This window comes from Sinohyriopsis cumingii, chromosome 16, assembly GCF_028554795.1.
Source record: "Sinohyriopsis cumingii isolate HCF-2022 chromosome 16, ASM2855479v2, whole genome shotgun sequence".
Classification (NCBI taxonomy): Eukaryota; Metazoa; Mollusca; class Bivalvia; order Unionida; family Unionidae; genus Sinohyriopsis; species Sinohyriopsis cumingii.
Genome location: NC_142976.1, coordinates 42482522 through 42505453, shown reverse-complemented (window position 1 = coordinate 42505453; position 22932 = coordinate 42482522). Strand labels below are relative to the sequence as shown.

At 36.9% G+C, this 22932-nt stretch overlaps 1 protein-coding gene and 1 long non-coding RNA gene across 7 annotated transcripts in view; one reads left to right on the top strand and one right to left on the bottom strand.

The window, feature by feature from the left end:
* LOC149780310 (5'-nucleotidase-like) overlaps positions 1-20258 on the bottom strand; it is an 83650-nt gene extending 63392 nt beyond the window's left edge. Inside the window, exons 1-4 of one of the 6 annotated variants that reach the window (XM_089937148.1) lie at positions 20188-20243; positions 14950-15108; positions 14230-14455; positions 9826-9912 (exon numbers count right to left, since the gene is read on the bottom strand). In XM_089937148.1, coding sequence (XP_089793274.1) covers positions 9826-9912; positions 14230-14404 — 262 coding nt within the window. In that variant the 5' untranslated portion in view covers positions 14405-14455; positions 14950-15108; positions 20188-20243. The other 5 variants (XM_089937151.1, XM_089937146.1, XM_089937149.1 and 2 more) reach the window with 5 other exon arrangements.
* LOC149780309 (uncharacterized) lies at positions 20032-21885 on the top strand. Its single transcript, XR_016415051.1, has 3 exons — positions 20032-20109; positions 21168-21253; positions 21499-21885. It is a non-coding gene; the product is annotated as an uncharacterized LOC149780309 (long non-coding RNA).
* Positions 21886-22932: the final 1047 nt, after the last annotated feature.

The window sequence follows — 22932 nt, the reverse complement described above, 5'->3', positions numbered from 1 at the left end:
GCCTCCATAGCCAGCTCATCCAATAAATGTCTGGCATACTCCAGGTGCATTTGGAGTTCAAGCAATTTAGCAATTCTGTTACTTATGTTGTCTTGTTGACGATGGGAAGCCAGACTGATGAACGCTTCCTTTTTATATGTGTGAAGCATGGACATGAAGGATGACATCCCCATAACAACAAAATTCACAAGACCCATATCACCCCAAAAACATGGAATGCGCTGACCTGAAAGAAACACTAACATTTTTTACTTACAATGACTAGCTACAAACACATACAGACTATTTGACAAATGGAGTGCTTATTGACAAACTTCTATTTTTTTTAACGTACAAACACAAATACACAAATTTTTGGCAATTAAACTAGTATGTCTTTTGTAGAGTATAGGGGTAGCTTTGTAGACAGGAGTTATGGCAATCTTTTATCATCTAAGATTGCGTCCCAGTCTGGCCGCATGCTTTCCCATAGGACCGGGCCTGCTTCTTAGGAAAGAGGAGAACTCTTTCGTGTTCACATGGCAGCCGACAAATCCTGCCTGGCTCCTGCTGTTATCTCTGCTCTCTCTGCTTCTTAAGTCTGTACTTCTCCATCCACTCTTCTTGCTCTCTTTCTTGATTTCCTCTCTGAAGAGCTCTTCTATCAGGTCTTTGGTCACTTTCAACATTCTGACATTCTCTATCTCTTCAGGCTTCCATATCAGGCTTTGCCTAACACAGTGTAAATTCATGTAAGCTTCGTTCTATTTGGCTAGTCTTGAACACATCTTCATAGGAGGATGAGTCAACAATGGATGGTCAGACTGAAGACTGTCTCACTTTTTATGGTTCAAGTGTGGACGCGATAGAAAACATCCCTACGATTTTTTGTTGGGTCAGAATGCTATGTTTGTTTGAGTTTAGGGAGAGGGATAGAGAGAAGTCAAAGAGCATGTATAATGATAAAAACTGAAAACAAACGACAGATATTTAAAAAAAAACAACATTTTTTTATTCAAACAACAAACAACCAACAATTAACAATAAAACATTATTTTTCTTCAAACAAACAAACAATATTTCAAATAAGAAACTATTTTTGACAAGGTTGACAACGTTGGAAGTCATTGGGCAATTGATGTAAACTATGTTTCCTAGCTAGAGACAAAAGATAACCATAATGGTCACAAAACCACTGATCTACTTTGTCATCATTTCTAGAATAGTGACAATCAAAATAAGTCACTAAATGTTCTAAGGAATATGCAAGACTGTTGATGAAGAAAATAAACACAATATTGTCCACACACCATGCAATCTGTGCCATGTAATTTCAGATTATTGAATCCTGTCATCTGGGCATTTCTTCTCATAAAGTTGATGATGTCATCTACCAAAGGTGGTAATCCATACAAATCAAAATACTCAACACAACCATCACTGGGAGAGTAGATGGCTACCCAATGGGTTCCTGGGAGATAACTGTCGTCCATGCTAATGACATAAGCTTGATGGTCTTGAGAGTTGCGATGAGGCAGTTCATCTTTAGCACACACCACAGGATTCCAAGAAGCATTATACAAACTGTTGTTCAAAAGGTAATAAAGTTCCCAGATATCCATTTTTAGTTTTGTGTTTTTTTTTCTTGTTTTTTCACAAGTAATGATAAGACATCAATTCAATCCTGACTGTTTGCTTGAAAACATCTGACAAGTACTCTGAGCCAAGAGAACTCTGATGTGATGGATCTTTGCTGCGATTGAGACTCAGTCAGGCAAACATCCATACCATTCAGCAAATACTTTTCTTGTAACCAATTGTCCAAATGCAAGCTTCCAGCAATTTTCTTTTGATGTGCGTCGAATCTCTTATTGGTGCAATCTTTATCTGCCACCTCATTGAACTTGCCCGCTAGGTCAGGTTTCCATACCACGCAAGCATCCAGATGGGTGTTTTTGGCTTCTTTTCCGTACATCAAGAGATTTTCCAGTTATGTTCGATAAGGGTAGGTATACATGCTGCTGCTGACCAGTTTGTTAAAGTACAAATCCATCTTACTGAACGAGGAATGCAAGAAATTGTTGACGGGAGCTACTGCCTCATCGGCATCTAGATCATTACCATCTGTTTTGTTCACTTCGACTTTCAGGTACAAGTAACTGCTGTTCAGATCTAAGTAATCTTTGGGCTGTCCTTTGATTTCAAACTTGCTGGGAGCTGAGGCTGTCAAAGAGGAGATGGGATGAAATTCAACCCAATGGGTTTCTTGCATCGTCATCATGGTGGGTGGCATGGCAAACATATCCAGTTCTGACTTGGAACAGGCGCAAGACTCTCGGTGCATCATTTTCTTTCTTTCTCTGTGATTTTTTTTAATAATCAAAAACGTCTAAGTCTCGGACAGTTCTTCTTTTCTAAGTCTTTCTAGCTCTGGGGGTGTGAAGTCCTCTGGAAGGATGTCTTCTTTGTCTCTTTCAGCCTTGTCCATGCTGTGGCATCAGTTAAGCAGTTATGCCTGACTCGGCATCGTCCAGAGCATTTACACGAGTTTCTCGCCGACCCAAAATCTCTTTGCCCGTTTGAAGCAAAACATTTCTGCCTGCTCTCAAGAAAGCTCCTTTAGAGTTTTGTCTGTTGAGGATGACATTTTGCAGAAATTCTTTGCCATTGAGTCAATGCAGCATCTATCAAGGCATGCCCTCGTGTCATGAAAAGCCGATTTTAACATATCTGATAAACACTGTCCTCGCTGTCAAGTGCCTCCTCGGTACACTGGATACATGACTTACAACTCATTAGAGAACTGTTTTCAAAAATGAGATTCACTGTCACTTTCCCTTTGGAGAATGGGATATTTTGTCCCAGATCTCTATTTATAGCAATGTTGGCAGTGTCGAAATATGACTAATTGATGGGCAAATAGTGCAAATTCATGGTGATTGTGATAGGTGTGTCCACCTTTCTCATCAGTGACCATGGTATGGAGGTTTGTCTCACCACGTTTTACTCCACCACATCGGAGTACACAAAGATCAAATTGAGTCTTTCATTCAGTTCTACAGGGGATCCAAAAGCCCTGTAAAACTCAAGACTCCTGTTGTTCCCATTTGAGGAGTATTTCAGGGAAGGATTGGGAAGAAGGTAACTGATGCAACTGCTTTATAAAATGGTCCACAATTGTTTGTCTCCTTGTTGCAAACTCAAATTGACAAAAGCAGCACCGATGACAAAATAATGCACAAAGATTTGGCAGAAAAAGACTTGCATTTTAGGCACACATTTTCCACACCACCTCTACAAGGTTGCTTTTGTAGATCTTGCAGAGAAGAACTGGGTGAACGAGTGGTAGTGGCAGATGAGGCTGTGTTAAATGGCATGATGGTCACTTCTTTTTATAGTCGATTACTTGCGAAGTGTTGATCCAAGAATCAAAACTGGGTGGATATCCTTTCCAACATACTTTGAAACATTGTTTTTGCACTTTTCGGGTTGTTTGTTCAAGAATGCTTTCGATGTTGTACACTTTTCTTCTCTTTTGGTTGCCACATTGTAACTCCAGCAAGTAAAACATACCTTTTAACACTTCCCCATTTATGTCTTCCAATTTATAGATGGCAGGATGACAGCTGCGCACTCATTAAGTGACACAAAACAATTCGGTGGTCCAGCTGGGTAAGTAACCTTTGTTGAAAGTACATTTAGTTTTGCCAATGCGCACCCAATCTCCTACTGCCAACACTCCACCTTTCTTGGGGACAGTCACTGTGGTGGACATACCAAACAGGCACTCAAAAACAGTCACTTCGTTGTCAGGAGTCACTTCTTGGGGGGCATATCCAATGCTTTGATGGTAAGATTGGCTGTATGCTTGGACCAAGTGTGGCAAGACATCCATGTACTTGAGAGTGTATTGATGCGTACAATATTTCCACATGCGTTCTTTCAATGTGCAATGAAAACGCTCCACAATACTGGCTTTGGTTTCGGGATTCTCAGAGGTGAAAAAATGAAGGTTACATTTCTTCAATTCTTTTTGGAAAGCTTTGTTCAGAAATTCGGTGCCTTTGTCGATTTGCCATCAATGAGGGTGATGATCACTTTGTTTTAACAACAATTTTAAGGCTCACACTAACTCACTACTCGATTTGGAAGTCAATGGCACGACCCAGGCATATTTGGAAAATATAGTGATGACACAAAACAGTTATTTGTAGCCATGATTGTAGGTGGCCAAATGAGAAACATTGGCTAAATTGGCTTGCCATTGATGATCGATGCCGTCCACTCAGGTGCGACTTCTGGAAAATTTTGTCAAATGGGTTTGTGTAAAGTGTACATGACTTGTTCTTGTAACCATCCTTGCACTTGAGGTAAACGGAGACTTTTCAGACAGGTTTTGGCAGCACAATACAATTTCTGAACTCCTCCATATCCCACAGGATGGGATGGATCATAGTAAATGCTGGCTAACACCTCCATTTTTGTTAATGAGTCACCCAATCTTCACTGATGCTACTTTGTTTTTGTGTGGTATTGTCTTGGATTGTAAGCTTTACGTGTCCGGCGAGCAATAGCTGTCAAGGAGAAGGAGGATGTCTGAACAAGGGTAATTGGTTCTTGTTTCACTTCTGCCTTCACCCTAAGTTTATCTTCTGTGGAAGAAGGGGTGGCCATCATATTTTTAATCCATCCAATTACCCCCAGTAATGTAGCCAGTGTAGGGCTTTGATGGAATAATGATGTTTGAAAATATTCTAGAAATGTTCCACAGCAACGCCATAAAATGTCCATGATGGAACGACAATACTTTAGCATTTGTTCCTGAAAGTCTAAGGACTCCGAGGCATGAGTCTGGTACCAAGTGTAGAAAGCGTATCATTGTTCACTACACATGCTGTTGGTGTTATAGTACTGAGCCTCAAGCAAATGGGGTAGAACGGCATGTTGATTGGCTTCAGCACTGAAAAATGGCAGAAAATAGCCTTTGGCCATTTCCGTCATTCCAAATGTTTTAGGCATTCGACTCGAAGGCATGGCCAAGTAACTCATCAAATCTTTAAACTGCACTTGTCCCACTTGCATGTTAATGATTTTGGCTCCAATAAAAGTCACTTTAGAACGTTCAGTACTTTGTTCCATATAGTATCTCAGAAGAAACTGTCCATTGCATCTCGAAAAATTGTGAGCCATTACCATGGCATGGCAATGACAGTCTCCGTAATGTTTGATGTCCTCTTGACTCCATGTCTCATCGATGGGGTTTAAGATCCATTGGGCGAAATTGGACAGCATGTTTGGTCCCTGAAATATTTTCTCAAGTCCTCCAGGAATCTTGCTGCATTGAGGGCAATGACTAAAGATAGGCTCTTGGATGCACTTCTCACATGCTTGATGAGCCAAACGGAAATTAGGAATGTGAATACCGATCTCTTGCATGCAATCAAAATCGAAAAAGATGAAATTGCCTTTCTTCTGGTCATCTTCCTCCTCTTGTTTGGAATGGTACTTTTGAACGTAGCATTCATGTTCCATTCCAAGTCCACAATTTGGTGACAAATGTGACATCATTTCTTTCCTCTACAAATGTGTAACTTGGCACTATTCGTACGTATACCTTGTCCACAAGTAGGGCACAATCTCAGGAGTTGGCAAGCACTTTTCAGCTGTGTACTTGGCATCTTCATATGTTGTTGGTAACAAGTTAGACTGACAAAAGTGCACTGACAAGCAGGGCAATGCACTTGTTCTTGTCCTTCATCAATACAGGGTTGACAGGGCAAACATCTTGAGCATTTCGATCCACAATGCTCATGTTGCTCTCGATTGTTATAGCCATAGTCACATTTCTCACAGTAATAACTGTATCCCAGCAATGCGGTGATACTGGTGATGGCATCGAAATGTTCATCACGATAATAGACTTGAATGTATTTTCCGTCTTTAAAAATTTTGCCCTCGAAACAAAAGAGGTCCACGCACTTCTTGAGGGTGTCATTCTTGTCAGCATATGTTCATCACACAATGATGGCATGGGTTAAACAGATCTAGTCATGAGTGTTGTTAATTTGAATGAGGCTACGCTTGATGCTACGAAGTTCATCCACCAATACCACCTTTTGCGTCCTGTCCCTTGAGGAAGAGAAATGTGGGTCATGAACAGTATCGCTTTTCCATCGGTGAGGTGAAACTTGTTGGACTGTTGCACGTGTTGAATCTTGCTGATGACTTTGGATGATGTCAATTCTGCTAGGCTGCTAAACTCAATCCAAACGGGGGATTTCCAACTGTTGTGATGAATGGAAAGTCTCAAGTGATTGTCTTCTTTAGCTTGAAATTGCTATTTTAATCTTCACAGCGTATGTGTAGGCCGTGGTTCAAACTTTTCTAGAAGACCACTTTTCCATCTCTCGAATGGGTTTACTGGTGGTGGCTGTAGACTCTGGATGGGTGTAGACTATGTGGGTCTGGATTCTGGCTCACTCTCGTCATCTTCAAAATCGCTGGCATGAATTTGAGCCAAGACTTCAGCTACAATGCAAGGCGATAAAACACGTTTCCGCCTCTTACTTTCTTGTCCTTTCTCCGTGAAATGATGCAACTGTTTCATCTTGACTGCAAAAAGTCAAATGACTACATTTTAAGCTCCAAGGTTCCCTATACCCATGTCAGTCTAGTGTCTTCCCTATATAAAGGGTTAGTGTCTTCCCTCCCAGTATTCATTTCACTCTCAAACCAAGCAGAATGATGGAAGAGCCCACACAGATCAAACTTCTGATCAGAGGTGTCATACAAAAGTTTTCTTCAGACAAGCTGATGGACTACTCCCCCTCCTTTTGAGATAAAAGTCAAGATACTTGCTACATCTGTCAAAAGAAATGGCACTGGGCTACAGATTGTCCAGACTGTCAAAAAAGCAAGACAGGTGTCAGAAGAAACAAAAGTCAAGATATCTGTTATCATTGTCAAGAGAAAGGACACTGGTCTTCAGAATGCCCTGACCAAAACAGGAAGAAGAGGTAACTTCCAAAAAGGAAGAACCCAGACACGTGCAGAAAGAGAAAAAAGATGTGATGTGATGTGATGTGATTTTTATTTTTAACGTAGCTTTAACAATTTTTCAGTCATATCGCTACGATGTCTGCAATGTGGCAGTTTATAGTGATGTCTAGCACTGGGGCATCATGCCACAGACATGTAGCATGATGTCCCACCCAGTCACATTAACCTGACACCAGGCCGACCAGTCCTAACACTAACCTCTAAATGCTGAACGCCAAGCGAGGCAGCTGTTAGTACCATTTTTTAAGTCTCTGGTAAAAAAAAAAAAAAAGAGAAAAGAAGATGAGAAAGTGAGGAAGAGGAGGTTGAAAAACCTGTGAAAGTGAAGAAATTCAAAACATAGACAGTGAACAAAAAGACAAAGAAGTCAATGAACTTGTTAAAGTGTTGTGCTGTGAATATGACAGTAAAATTTGTACCAGAATAGAACAGACAGAAAATGTCTCTTGCTTTTGATTTTTTAGAATAAGGACCTACACTCACATATCCACACACGTACATCATAAGCAAAAACGGGATTTTGAGTTTTAATTGATTTTGGCAAAATGAATTATATCTCTTTTAAAGAGAGGTGAGTGGCTCTGAAAAGGACCATGGGTGTTTGTTTTCTTTTTAAAAAACTACTCAGGAACGGGATGTAATCAGCTATAACTGGCTTAAGCCTTTGCCATGGCCAAGGCCTACTTCTGAACTTGCTCCTGTCGATGATGATTTGCAGAAATCACAAGGGTGGGTATCTAAGGCATAGTAACAGGGTTGGGCTGTTTGGCTCGGGAAGGTCATTTTCTCTTGGGTCATATTAAAGAAGTCTGATACATTTGTTTCAGACTCCTTAATTCTGCCAAAATGTCTAAGAGTACCATCACCAGTTGACTTTCACTGTCCTCCTTCTCTCCTAGACCTTGCTTCTTCTCTGTTGCTTCTTCTTCCTGTCATTTCCTTCTTCTTGCCTCTTCTTCTTTTCGCTGTTGCTTTTCAAGGAGAAAAGCCTGTTCTGCTTTTTTCTGCTGCTGTAAAAATTTCTCTTATTGTTCTTTCTGTCTCTGTTTAAAATCCTCAACATGTGGTAAGGAAGAAGGTGGCAAAGGTACTGGAACAAATTCTTGCGAAGAAGAGAGAAACCCCACTCAATCTTAATTAAAATAGATCTCTTCTGGAAGTAAGACTGTGTTGACTTTGGTAGCCGCTGCTATGCCATCGCTTCTCATCTCCACAGCCAGTGCACCCCAATTCATCGTCTTCTTAGTTTCCGTCATATTTAAAAACTTTGTCACATTGATTCACTGTGCATAGATGCTAGTGCACCTATATAGGGAATGTGATGTCACAGGTAGCTCTCTTTGGATTGGAAAACAGACTCCACACTGCGACTGAATTTTGTAATGCGTGCTAGGATTGGTGAGAAAACTCAATCCATTTCAGTTTGCTCTTCCAATATAAATAACTGCAGTTCATTTCATTCCCTTGACCTGTTCTCATCACAAGATGTGGACTAACGTAGAATCATCTACCTTTGTATTGTTGACGCTGTTCTGCACAGACTTACCCATGTATGTGAAACCATCATGGACAATTATCCGGATCATCGATAAGAGCGTTTGGAAAAGAATAATTTATGTAGAGAGACAAGGCTGTCTGAAGCAAGTCTTTATCTACGGTCCAGAGTCAGAAGAAGTCTGAGGAAGAGAAGATCTATGCAATGCACTCTGTGTTAACAGAACGATGTTAACATAAAAACTAAAGGTCCTTTTCAGGGATACTCCATTGAATCGAAAAGATTTGCTTTCATGCCTAAAATTTATTTATAGCGTTTTACATGTGTTTACCTAAGACAGCACGTATACACTGCTGCCAATAGTAAGTACTGTGATGTCATCAACCTGTTCCATTCCTATTGAGTGTACAGACCCAATACTTTTTCCCTCTATAGTCCCACCCATGTTAAAATTCCCCAAGTTAAATTCCCTTGTCCCTATACATTCCTAGGGTGATCTGAAAAGTCTTGTCCCTATGGTACAACCATGTTTTTCCTTATATGTCCTCATGTGTCCCACGATATCACCTATAGCTACTAGCAGCTTAACAAAAGACTTTCAAGATGGCTGTGGTGGTGGCTATTATTTAACTTCAGATCACACCATTTTCATTTAGGACCAACTAGACACCATAAGAAGACTTTAGGTGAAACGCTATGTTGAGATGACCAGCCAATTAGAAGTAGTAGTAACAAGACTTTCAAGATGGCTGTCACTGGACACCAACTCAGCACCATTTTCATTTAAGATCATTCATTCTGGAGGAGTAGCAAAAACAAGATTTTCAAGATATTCACTGTAGCAACCATAATGTATATTCGAGCAGCAACATTTCCATTTAGGACTAAAGATCAAGTGTAAAGTTTCAAGGCAATCCCCACTGTAGTTAAGGAGGAGTTGCAATAACAAATCTGTATTAACATACAGACAATGGTCAATAGACCTTCCCATAAGCTCTTGTGGTCTATGACCAGTAGAACTAATTATCTGATTATACAATAATTAAATTATCACTCTCTTTAAAAATATGCATACTACTCAAAATTATGAGATGGCTTTGGGATGGGGTGAAGGTGCAACGATATGGTAGGAGTAACATTTACCTATCAAACCAACATGACTAATTTAAACAAATTAAAATTAGTACTGGACAAAAATAATTTCAATAAAAAGGCATGAAACTTAAAGTATAAATATTACCAAACAAAAACTGTTGGATCATCAATGCATTAACAGGAGGTGTTAGACTCACCAAAGTCATGATTGCCCAGTACTGCACACCTCACACCAAGCAAGTTTAAGATTGGAATCATCTGCTCTCCTTTTAGAAATATACTCACTGAAATAAAACAAGTTAGAAAGTAATCAAGGATTCTGAGGCCACAATGTGTGTGTGTGTGTATATATATATATATATATATATACACACATACATACATATACATACACATACAATGTGACCCTGCTATAACACGGTAGTTGGGAGCCATAAAACCCAACTGTGTTATAGACCAAACCGTGTTATAAGCAACCAGGTCAGTTAGCTGAAGAAAATTATGCATGTACCCGAACAAAATTGCGGGGAGGGGGTGTAGATAATAAATGCGGGCAGTAAAATATGTGCTTCAATGGCACAGTTACCATCTTAAATTGATGCATATTAAATGAGAAATACACCTGTAGTGAAAACAGAGAAGACATATATAATAGTTTACTTTATTTAGAGAACCACAAATTGGTACATATACGTGAATACTGTTTATATATACATTTCTAATGTATAGCATGAATAGTATCAACACCGTGTACTGACCCACGAACTTCATCATATACATTGAATCAACAATGCAAGTGATTCCATCGAAAATATGCACACAACGCTTTAAAATATTCAATAATTTTGTCACAGGTCATACTGGTCTGAATTCAGTGGAAAAATATAGCACAATCACGTAAAGAATGATGAAGCACATTTACTTTTCATGTCCCAAGTCGGTAATAGTTTGTGTTTTAAGCCGCCATTGGTAGCGTTCGTAAGCATAAACTTTTTCCCTGCAAAAAGAAACTTCCATCACTTTCATTTAAATTTGGTAGTGACTTCCTTTGATGAAGAGTGCATGTGTTATTTAAGTCACTGCTAAATTACAGCTTTGGAGAACCAAACAAATGCCCATTTCTTATTGTGGTGGCAACATGAAATAATTGTATTGCATGACTGACACCGATTTTTTTCTTTCCATTTGCTGAGTAAATTTTCATAACAATTGGTGCTTCAAAGGTAATCTGTTTCCTTTGAAATTTCAGCAAACTATTTTGTCTGGGTACATTTTTAAATAAGAATTGGCCATCGTTTGGACTATCCTAGTTACTGTCCCTCCATGCCTATTGAATAAACCAATAAGTATGATGTAATTTTTTTTAACAGTTGTGGTAGCAGCGAGATGCTGCCTTCCACGCATCCACTTTTTTGTTGTTGACATTTCTGGTAACGGAGATCAAGTGGACGAGGGATTATCTCTTAATCTATCTTTCATCAGATTTTAGGCCTCTCGCTAGTAATTAATATATATTGCATGTGAACACTCACATCTTCTGTAATAATCCCTGTCATCAGACCAGAACACCTGCTTCTCTAATGTCTGTTAACCCTTTGTTAAATTTCTGATGCATGCGTGGATGGCAGCATCATTCTTCTACCACAAATGTATTTAAAAAAACCACATCTTACTGGTTTATTCAATAGGCAGGGAGGAACAGTAGGTAGAATAGACCAAAAGTTGGCCAATTCTTTTCTAAAAATGTACCCTGATAAAATAGTTCACTGAAATTTCAAAGGAAACAGATTACCTCTGAAGCACTGATTGTTATGAAAACATACTCAGCAAATGGAAACAAATCAGTCTCAATCATGCAATACAGTTATTTGATGTTGCCACCACACTAAGAAATGGGCATTTGTTTGGTTCTCCAAAGCTGTCCTTTAGCATTGACGTCATTAACGCATGCACCCTTCATCAAAGAAAGCCAACTACAAACTTCAATAAAAGTAATGGAATCTGATGGATTTTTACATTTTCCTATTTTCACTACAGGTGTATTTCTCATTTATATGTATCGCTTTAAAATGGTAAATGTGCCAATGAAGCATGTATTTTACTGCCCGCATTTATTACCTAACCCGATGCAAATTGTTTGGGGAACATGCACCATTTTCTTCAGCTAACTGACCTGGTTGTTTATAACATGGTTCGGTCAGTAACACATCAGGTTCTATGGACCCCAACTACCGTATTATAGCAGGGTCACACTGTGTGTATATATATATATATATATATATATATATATATATATATATAAAATTACAAAATAATATTCCAGTGCTCTACAAGCTTAATGGATATTTTTTTACAGATGAATAATTAAATAACTACTTCCATGTTGACTACCTGGAAAGAGGTCTGGATTCCCTCTGTATTATTTTTTTGTAAGCCTGACCATATTAACCTTGCAATTTCATTTTTTTTTCAAAAAGTGGAACAAAGTCCATCCAATAAACATGCATAGTGGTAGGCACACATTATGTGCCCATGACCTGAGAAAACTTTTCAAACCCATGCATGCTATATGCAAGCAGAGCGAAACATAAAAGGAATTTGCTGTTTTTCACATGGTATCTTTTCTTAAAATGGAAGCTGCAAGCCACAAATTTGATGACTCAAACTTTATATCATCTTTCTGTAGCCACAACCTGTTGCCCAATTCACAAATTTAAGTATTAAGAAAAATGTAATATTTAGCAAAATATTATTTTTTTTTTTACAACTCTCCTTCAATAACTTGCACCCAGATAACTCACAACCTCCATATAATCAGGGTCATGCACAGATCCCTTTTATTAAAAAAACTTAAATATAACCCCAAAATTGACCCCTATCTCTTGTAGGGGAAGAAAAAAATCATGATCAAAATTCGTGAATGAAACCTTGACATATTGCTCATTTTATCCTCAAAAATTATGTTAGTACCAAGAATTTTAAATCAAGATCATGAAATTCTGAAACTTTAAGTCATGTATTTTGTTCAATTTTTCTTTCCACACCATTTTCTCAGTACATTGTAAATAATAATATGACAAAATTTCGATTAAAATACAAATTATAAATGACTACTGGTGGCAACAATATATACAAATTAAATGAGTTTTGTCAAATAAAATTCATGTTTTAGAAGTGTCTTTTAATTCTCCTTCAATGTAATCATCAAAAATGCAATATGCAAATGTGAAAAATTGCACTATAACATCACAGCTATATCTGTGAAAACCTAATTAAGGGCTTAGAGTTTTATCTCCAATTTGCATACATTTGTTGTGGTATTGTTACACTCAGTTAAAAACAGACCTGCTTTGTATTATCATGTTAATTTGTTTTTTGACTCGAACCAAATAAAGAGGGTACAATTTTTTTAAAAATGATAAAAGGCATGCAAATCCTAATGGTGTATAAGAACTAGTGGTCACAGGCATTTGTCAGGTCAACACATCTCAAATGATCAATCAAACATTGTTATATTATTTAGTAAGTAATATAACTAATAAATTTAAATTAGCCTACTCATTCATAAATGTGATCAAAGATTGCAAGGCAACCAAGCAAAGAGACCTTAGTAAATAAATTAATTTCACTGATATGGTTCATCATGGAGAAGCGAGTTTCAGAGTTTGTAGTAACTTAAAACTCCCTGAGATTTCCTCAAAGGTGTAAAGAAGTTTCACTTTAACATACAATAAAACCACTGCATAAATATTTTACTAATAGAATAAAAAAATAGATTTTTAATGTTGACAGCAGTTTCATGAGATAAATGTCTCTAGTGTTTGGAAAAAAGGAATCTTGTTTTATTGTGAATCAACAACAGCAAATTGCATTGGTGTAATACACAATGTTTTCATTGCTGAAACCTCTTGGAATGTTGTTAATGATTTGTCAGAAGTTCGGGATCTTGGAAATAAAGGTAATTTATACAAAAAAGCTCTTTACTGACAACAACTATTCCCAATACGATTTATAAAACGAGTATTTAGGCATTAAACTGAATCATTACCCTCCCCCATTTTTTGGCAATGTCACACAAAGATGGCATCCCGTTCTTTTTTTGGTCCGTCAGTAACAGTCACCCTAGCTTATAGTGTTGTCTATGTGTTTGGACCACATTCTGCATGAGGGAGAAAGTTTACTCGCAAAAGCAAATGAATGTACAATAATTTTTGTGGACTAGGTCTTAATGAATATATGCCTGAAAGGTTAAATATCCTGGTTATTGTGGTCAACTTATATCAGGCATGTACAACTTTCTCCAGCATGCAGGTTGCATACACAGTTTATAAAGCCACACCCCAGGATATAAATAAGCAGATAAAACCTGGTCATGATCAAACTTAATTAAATGATTTAAAAACACATTTACTCCTGTACTCTGAGGAACAGATGCCCCCCTGCAAGTGAAAATAAATGATAATGCTGCATCTATTTAGATCCCAGCAAAAGCATCTTCAGTCTCGGAGTTCTCAATTATTTAAAATATTGTTGTGTGGCTTCTCTTGAATTTGATTTGAATAAATGGATTAATGTCTCTATAAAAAAGGTCAGCAACTAACTTATGGAAGGGTTAAGGGCATCACCACTGAAGAGAACAAGAGGATTAAGACCGATATTTTGACAGGACTGGATGTATCCCGCCATTCTGGCAGCTCCACCCACAGGTTCAATTGTCTGTGGTTCAATGTTGTAGACATCATTGAAGTGAATGATGGTTAAAGTACTGTCTCCCATCTCTCTCAAACAGTAATGGAAAATTAAAGATTCATCATTCAGAATTTAGTCCTGTAAGAAAAGAAAATGGTATTAAATGTCATATACTTGTATCAAAATATAACTATTTTTATTTTCAATCCCTAAATGACCTGAAAATATAATGAAACATCAAGGGAAACTGGATATACAACTGTAATTAAGGGCTTGTGGTAAAGTGCATATGCTTTAAAGGGGTGAGTGTGTACAGTACATAATAAGTGGAAAATGTTAAGATTATTTACTTAAAAAACCCAGGAATGTGCACAAATAATGTTTTTTGAAAAGATATGTATAAAACCTAAAAAAGGCAATTTGATATTGCACTTTACATTCAACAGATCACTGTACTTTGACAGAATTTAGTGACTGAATTAAGAGCAAACAAGATTTACATTCTGCATATATGGGGAAGGGCTGGAATACAAAGCAACTGCAAGGGTCAATGCTAGTCACATGTTTAACTTGATACCGTCAAGATCACTATCTGTATACATCTTTTTTAAGCTGCCACCTCAAGTACTTACATATTGTGGCTTAAGGTGCAAGTCCCCACAGGGTTGAATTGAAAATTGAAATCTATATTCACAGTAACTGACAGCTCGTTATCAACAATCATGAAGCCTCTTGTTCCTTATGTATGTTTAATGTATTTCTTAAACACTACAGTAGCTATGCGACACCTCCTTGATATAAGTCACCGTGGAAAGTACATAAAATAGAACAAAAGATAAAAAGAAATTAGCAAATAGCATAAGCATATTTTGCGCTCTCTCTCTCCTCATTAACAATAAAAGCTACTTTTACAACGTGGCTGATGGAATTAATGAAAGTAATATTGCAGACCCTGAAACATACTAATGCAGCATTAAAAGAAAATTGTAATGTCTGACAGTAACTTGTAAGCACCTACAGCAGAAACATCTTACTGTATACTGTAAACATGTCATACCTCCTTACAATCCAGGTCTCTATTCTCTTCCTTAAATGTTTAAGTGTCAGTTAATATAACACCACATTAATTGCATACATTGTTTTTTTGGCAATGGGTTTAAATATACTTTATTTTATAAAAGAAATTGGAAATTATCAGACCACTCTTACATTTGATACATTCTGCCTTGAACCCATTACAACATGGATATCAGAGACCTAAGTTTCTGGGTCAAATATGCATTAAATTCCCAAAGGAAGTGCAGTTTCTCCCTGTAACACATCTCCACGATGTGCATCATTTTCCCCAGGATGTTTCCCTGTTCATATTTTGGTCAGCCATAACTAATCTGCAGAACAGCTAAAAGTTAGACCTGTGTAAACAGGCATAAAGCCAATATGAGTAATTAACAGTTAATCCTTACCACTGTAATTATCTTATGACAAGGACTGCAACTCTGAAGTTTATGGTACCCTGACATACTTCAAAGAAACAATGTCTGTAAGTACCTGTGATTGTTAAAAAAATAATAATATCCAATTCTGTTGTAACTGTATTTATATTGAATAGGTGATGTGAATATACATCATGAAAGTAATCAAAGCTTTCAGTTTGACTTTGACAACATTCTCCAATCATCGATAGGTCACGCTACAAGGCGAAATGGTGACTAAGTTACCTAAAAAACAAAAACTTTGCTCTCTTCTGTTAGGAAAATGAAAACAATTTCGCCCTGTGATTTTTTTTGATGTACATTTTTATGACTAATGTTTTTAGATGTTCCCCTGCCCTAGCTGATAATTTCGTGTGTTATGTTTAAGGCCTTGCTCAAGGTAAAATGTAGGCATCAAGCCATCAAATAGCTGTTGTTAATTTCAACTGCGCCAACAAACAAACTTAATTATAGCTCCAGATTAGCTTGATACACTTTAGAAACCATGGCAGGGCTGAGCAAATTTTTTTTTTAACCACTAGTCCAGGACAAGTGGTTTCAGAAAATTCACTAGTCCCACATTTCTCTTCACTAGTCCCACCTTACTCGTCACTAGTCCCACCTTATTTTTCACTGGTCCCAAAATGGTAATCATTTGCCAAGATTTGATGAGACGTATGTGCTTAATCCATAGAAAAAACAAACAAAACGATATACAACATAATTATTTCTTAAAAGAATTTAATTTTTCAAAAACATTGGTTGTTATACATTTGGCTTCTTCAGGTTCATGTATATATGTTTTAGCTGATGGATTTGAAAATATGTCCATGTATATGTCTGCCACCTGCACCAGTACTAAGCCAACAGCTGATTGAACTAAATCCTCGTTCACACTCAGAAATAGCTACCGCACACTCAGTATCCGTCTTACGTTTAATCCCTCCATTTTCAAACAAATTTACCTTCGCCGAATCGCCATTATTACCTTACTTGCGAAAATAATTTAACAAACTCATTTTATCCACAGAGTAACTATCAGCTTGCTTGACAACTACTTTTAAAGTGATCATAACATCAGTTTTCTCTTTTAAATACGAACTGAAAGCTCATTAATTAGCGTAATTGTTTCGCTTCAAACACAATATAGCACGTGGAAGTTAATCATCTATATAATCAATTTTAATTAAAGAATCATTACTGTCATTTAATCAGTTCATATAGGACACCAACACTGATGTCGGTAAAGTACCTTTCTTTAATTTAATTACACTGACTCGCTGGATTAAAATCAGTGAGCTGCTCATTATGACCTAGATTGAGTAAACTCATTGCAACAAAACCGCTTACAACACTGCAAATTGATCATACTGGCTTTCTTTTGTTTGACGTGTTTTGATTTGCCGATAATTTGGTTGCTTAGCCCAATATGCAGTCAAACGGTAAAAGAATGTAAATGTATACACGAAGAGGGGTAGAATCAAGTATTCAGTACGCCCAGAGGGCATGATTGGCCAAATAAAGGCAGATATAGTGATTAATGCACGAAAATAAGGACTAGCCTGACTTTTTTAAAAAGCACTTGTCCTGGACTAGCGACTCTGAAAATTTTACTTGTCCGACTTCAAAAATTACTAGTCAGGGACGTCGGGCTATGGGATTTGCTCAGCCCTGCATGGCTATAAAAGTAGTTGATGAACAAAGATACACATAATAAAAATACTAAAATGCCAATGTGTACTTAAATTAACATTGATAAACATATATATATTCATTATTATCATGCAGAAAAATAAAATAAAAAATACTCAGTAGTGAAATCAGTTATATTAAAGGTCATACAGGTTATGTATACGTTCAGTAATATTTCAGTAATGGGTGTAGATTTTTAGAATTTGATTACATATACCTGTAAATGGCAATTATTGGCTTTATTTGGATCCCCACCACTCGGGTTGCCTAGCAGTTAGAGTGTCTGCCTCAAATGACGATTAGACCTGACAATATCATTTCTTGACCCAGTTTAGTACTTGACCACCACTGTAAAAGCCCATAGTGCAGTGCTAAAAAAAAATTTGATTGCCTGATGCCCTGGGTCTCTCTAATTTTAGATTGGGTCTGTCCTGTATTCTGAGTGAGATGCCTGTCAGGCAATTTTAATTTACCTGAGGAAACTTTGATCGCGCAGATGAAATATATAAATGTATTTTCAAGATGTTGACATACCTGCCATAACAAGACACAATCTAAATCAGATCACCACTGTCCTATGTGAAATTGAGATCATATTTTAATCAAACTGAAGCATGGCATGTCCACAGATGCTCAAAATAAGCTTGATGTTGAAAATAGCAATAATTGGAAGGAAAAATATCATCAAAGTGACAGAATTACCTCAGATTACCCCGATGATTTTTCTGACATAGGACCCTGTCTACCATACTATTAAAGAGACCTGAGGTAATTTTTCAACATCAAGTACCTGTGGGCATGACATGCTAAAATTATGATTTTGTACTCCCAAACCCATTAACACGGTCATCTTTTGAGAAAACGCAATTTTCAGTAATCTTCAAAAAATTAAAATAATACCCCAAAAACAAAAAAAGCAAACACTACTTTCAATATATGCCCATTACATATAGCATGTATAAATGGTAAACAGTCATGACTGGAGCTGATGTAAAACTATCCCTTGAGAATCTTATACAGTGGCAATTAAAGGCAAAGTGGTCAGGTATAAACTACCATTTCACATATTACTTAACTGACAATAGCTAGTGACATGTGTTTGAAGGCTGCAGTTGGTGAGCCCATTGTGCTAAGTTGCATAGGTAGGATCAGGAAGTGGAACAATCCATTACAGGTAAATCAAAGAGATGCTAAAGGCATGTACAAGATCGAAAGCTTCTACACATTACTTCCCTTAATTAGAATGTTTAAGCCATATACATTATATTTTTGACAAGTTTGTGAACAGCGGCAACGTTTCTTTAAGGTCGGATTTTACAGCATATATAAAATGCAAAGCATTATCATTTCAGTTGTCAGAACAGTGTCGAATTGTAATTCATTTTTAAGGCCAATTTAAGTTAGATATCAGCAAAGCCCAACAAAAATAAATTTCAGAACTCTTTGTGAAGCAGCCAGCATAATGATGAACACTAATGATACTTGCATTACCTTCAAACCCTTTTGAACCCTATTTACTTTATATTTGAATTGTAGCTATATCAACACTCTGTGACAACAAGAAAAAAAAAGGGAAATTTTTTGGGTATGTGGAAATTGGAGTCTGGGCTTGTGGAATTTCAGTCTGGGCTTTTGAGTTTATTTAAGTCACCAGCCTGAGGCCTGTGTCCAACAATTTTTTTTTTTTGAGCTCTGTAGTGATAACAAAGATCTGTCTGGAGAATTTTGAGAACAGTTATGGTGCAGAGCATTCAATAATCAGGACTGAATAGACTTTGATAAACTATATTTGCATTAAATTTTCAAACAACAATTTATATTTAAAATATGTAAAGTGTCTAAATGAGTACACTGACATACACTACAACACATATTCAACTTAAACCTGAGTTCATTTGAAAACTATACTCATTGTCACATTATTTGTAAAACACTGCAAGTAACAGATTATTAATAAATATTAATATTCACAAATTATAACTAATTTTTTAAAATACACGAATAACACAATATAAACATATTTCAATATTTTGGATGGTATATTTGGGTATCATCCCACATTATTTTGATTAAAACTTTTAAAAGTTCAAAACTTGAAAACAAGTTCATTTCTTTTGAGAGAATTTGAATTTATTAGAGAAAAAACATCAGAGTGAGTAACGTCTGACTAAAACATTATGACTTCACTTTGTAGAATAGCGTCGTTATTTTACTTGTCAGTTGTGTGAAATATTCCTGAAAATTTGACTTTCGTAACAATGTTAGTCGACATCAAAACACGCTACACAGCGCCGTTAGTTAGGCTGTAAGACTTTGACGCCCACAACATAAATATCAGCGTCAAGGTCTTACATGTCGGACTAGTCTAACCCGAGTCCAGGATGCATTTAGGTACGACTACGAAGGCCTACCATATCACTCACACATCTCACCTCTATCTGCATCAGTTCCAATCTCAGTTCGACCAATGGGAGAAAGCTTGCCAGTAGCTTCCCGTGGGTTGGTGTTTTTTCTGCACCAAATATCCTGGTCGCTATGTGTTGAAAATGGCGTAAACCACCAACGCACGCACAGAGCAACGTCTCCCATATGTGCTGAATTGTGCTATACCAATAGCCCTTAAGAAATGTAAGTACATTCAATGAAAATAAATCAGATTAAGTAGTACGGTGACAATCTGCCTTTTGTTCCATCTGAAAACCTTACTCAGTAAATAATTCGTCGCTCTTGCAACGTCCATTTGAGTCCGCACAAATTATCTTCTGCTACTGTTGTTGTTTTGGAGAAATTATCTCCACTTTCTCTCTGGAGCACCACGATTCACTGCTGAATCGGTAAGGTGGCGCAAAACAGTTTCGTATTTTACTTACGGTTAGATTTGTAAAAAAACAAGAACTTGCCATGGTTTTCCTCACTGGTAGTATTGGCAATTAAAAAAAGACACCGTTTATTTTTGGTATTGTTAAGAGAACTTTTAATTCCTTTTATTTTGGTATATGATTGATGGATGTATCAGACTGTGCTTAAGCTATGAAGGTAATATACAATAGTGCCACCAGCATCAACCATATTTGATAACATATATGCGTTTTACCCTTAGAACTGGTTACAGTCAGCCATAGTATTTGAAACAATCGTAATGCTTAAAACACACGCGTATGCACAAACTCAATATATATATATATATATATATATATATATATATATATATATATATATATATATATATATATATATATATATATATATATATATAAGTTACATGTGTGAAAAGCTTCCTATTCACTTCTATTTGGCATAACCATTCAATTGGAAATCAGGGAGCACGAGCAAACACATTTATTATTCTTACGTACTAGACATGTTCTCGAAGTCACAAGTACTACAATGAAACATATAACAATGGCGGTGCAGGCCACTGAAAATAAAATTATCAACGAGACTTTTGCCTATTGTTGACTTTTACAACACAGGACATACAAAAGGAAACAGTTCTTTATTTAAGAAAATTCTCTTTATTTAAGACAATTAAGACAATTCTCTGCTAATGATGACATTTAGCTTCGTGTGTTCCATTAAATCTCGTATGAATGTTTTTGCCTTTGCATATTTTAATTGTACATCCAACAGAGCATGAATCGAAAACATATATCTAAGAAGATTATATAATAAATTATTTATTCTAGGAATATCCTTGCTGGCGTACAGGGAGGCTGTAAATAACAGAGGGGAAATCAATTTTACCTGCAGGCCATGCAGAGAATTGAATCAGGTATGATATAAAGCAACTAAAGTATAATAAATTTATTTTACCACGTATGACCATGGAGGTGAAGACAAAGACGAGCCGGTGAACCCAACTTTACTGCATTTAAACAAGTAAATTAATTTCTCATAACATTCACGGCGGTTATTTAGAAATGGTGCTGACAAGTCGTAACACTACTTTGTTCAAGATGAGCGTCTATTCGAGGCAAATTTTGCATTTAATAAATATACCTTAATCGTTTACAACAGGTTCCTGTGACCATGGTTGTATCAGATGAAGACCAAGACGAGCCAGTAGACCCGCCTTTTTTGGAGTTCAGTGTAAGTGTTTAAACTTCATAAGGCGATACGAGGAATGGGAGTAGTATAGTGGGATACTCTAGCAACAATGGGACTTTAATGTTAAAATAGTAGGATAGTAGTGAAGTGGGATACGCTAGGGATAATCGTAGTCTGGGCTATTCTTTAGAACATTTAGTGACTTATTTTGATCGTCATTCTTCTAGAAACGATGTGAAAGTAGATCAATGGTTTTGTGACCATTATGCTTATCTTTTGTCTCAAGCTAGGAAACGTAATGTCCATCAATGGCCTAATGTCTTCCAACAGTGGAAATCACAATTTCATTCACAACGTTGTCAACCCTGTCCAAAATAATGTGGTGGTTGAAAAAATGTTTGTCATTTGAAACAAAATGTTTGATGTTATATTGTTGGATTATTGTTAAAAAATCTTAGAGTTGTTTGTTAGTGTTAAGTGATTTTGAATAAAAAAATGTTGTGTTTTGAAGAAAAAATGCCTTTGTGGTTTGTTTAACTATAGGTATCCTGATTCATGCTCTTTGACTTCTCTCTATCCCTCCCATAACACTATTTGAACGGTTCGACTTGAAAACCGTGTAGTAATGTTTTCCTTCACGTCCGCGCTTTGACCATAAAAACGGGGCAGTCTCCAGTCTGCCCATCCATTGTCGACTCATCTTCCTACGAAGATTAACCAAGTTGAATGAAGCCTATGTGAATTTGCATAGGGTCATGACAAGTCTGATACCGAGACCTGAAGAGATAGACAATATCATAATGTTGAAAGTCACTGAAGACCTGAAGGAAGAGCTCTTCAAGGAGGAATTCAAGAAGGAGAAAGAAGAATGGACGGAGAAGTACAGACTTCAGAAACAGCAGAGAGAGCAGCAACAGCAGCAGCAGCATGAACCTGACAGAGGCTTTGTCAACAGTTGTATCGACACCAAAGAGGTCTTCTTCTCTTTCCGAAGAAGCAGACCTTATCCTGTGAGAAAGCCTGTCGTCAGAGGAGGCCGCCATCTTATAACCTAAGCGATCGCCATAGCTTCAAGTTCCAAAAAGAAAACATTTCAGGGCTACCCCATACTCTCGAAAAGAAATAACATTCCATTGCCTATGATATGTTAGTCAGTTAGAAGAAAAAATACAGAAGTGAGTCTATAAGTACATGATTTCTTTATCTTGGTTAGAAAGTGTGACTCTAAGTCCTTCGTTTCCGTCGCTTATCAAAATTTTAAAATTACTAATGTTCTGTAAAAAGTGAGTGAGTGTTTCTTTTAGGTCTGTGAGGGTTTTTTTTGTATTTGTTGGTGATAATATGGATAATGTAAGTTCGGGTACAACGAAATTAAAAGAATTAGGCCCAGAACTCGGTGTGGAG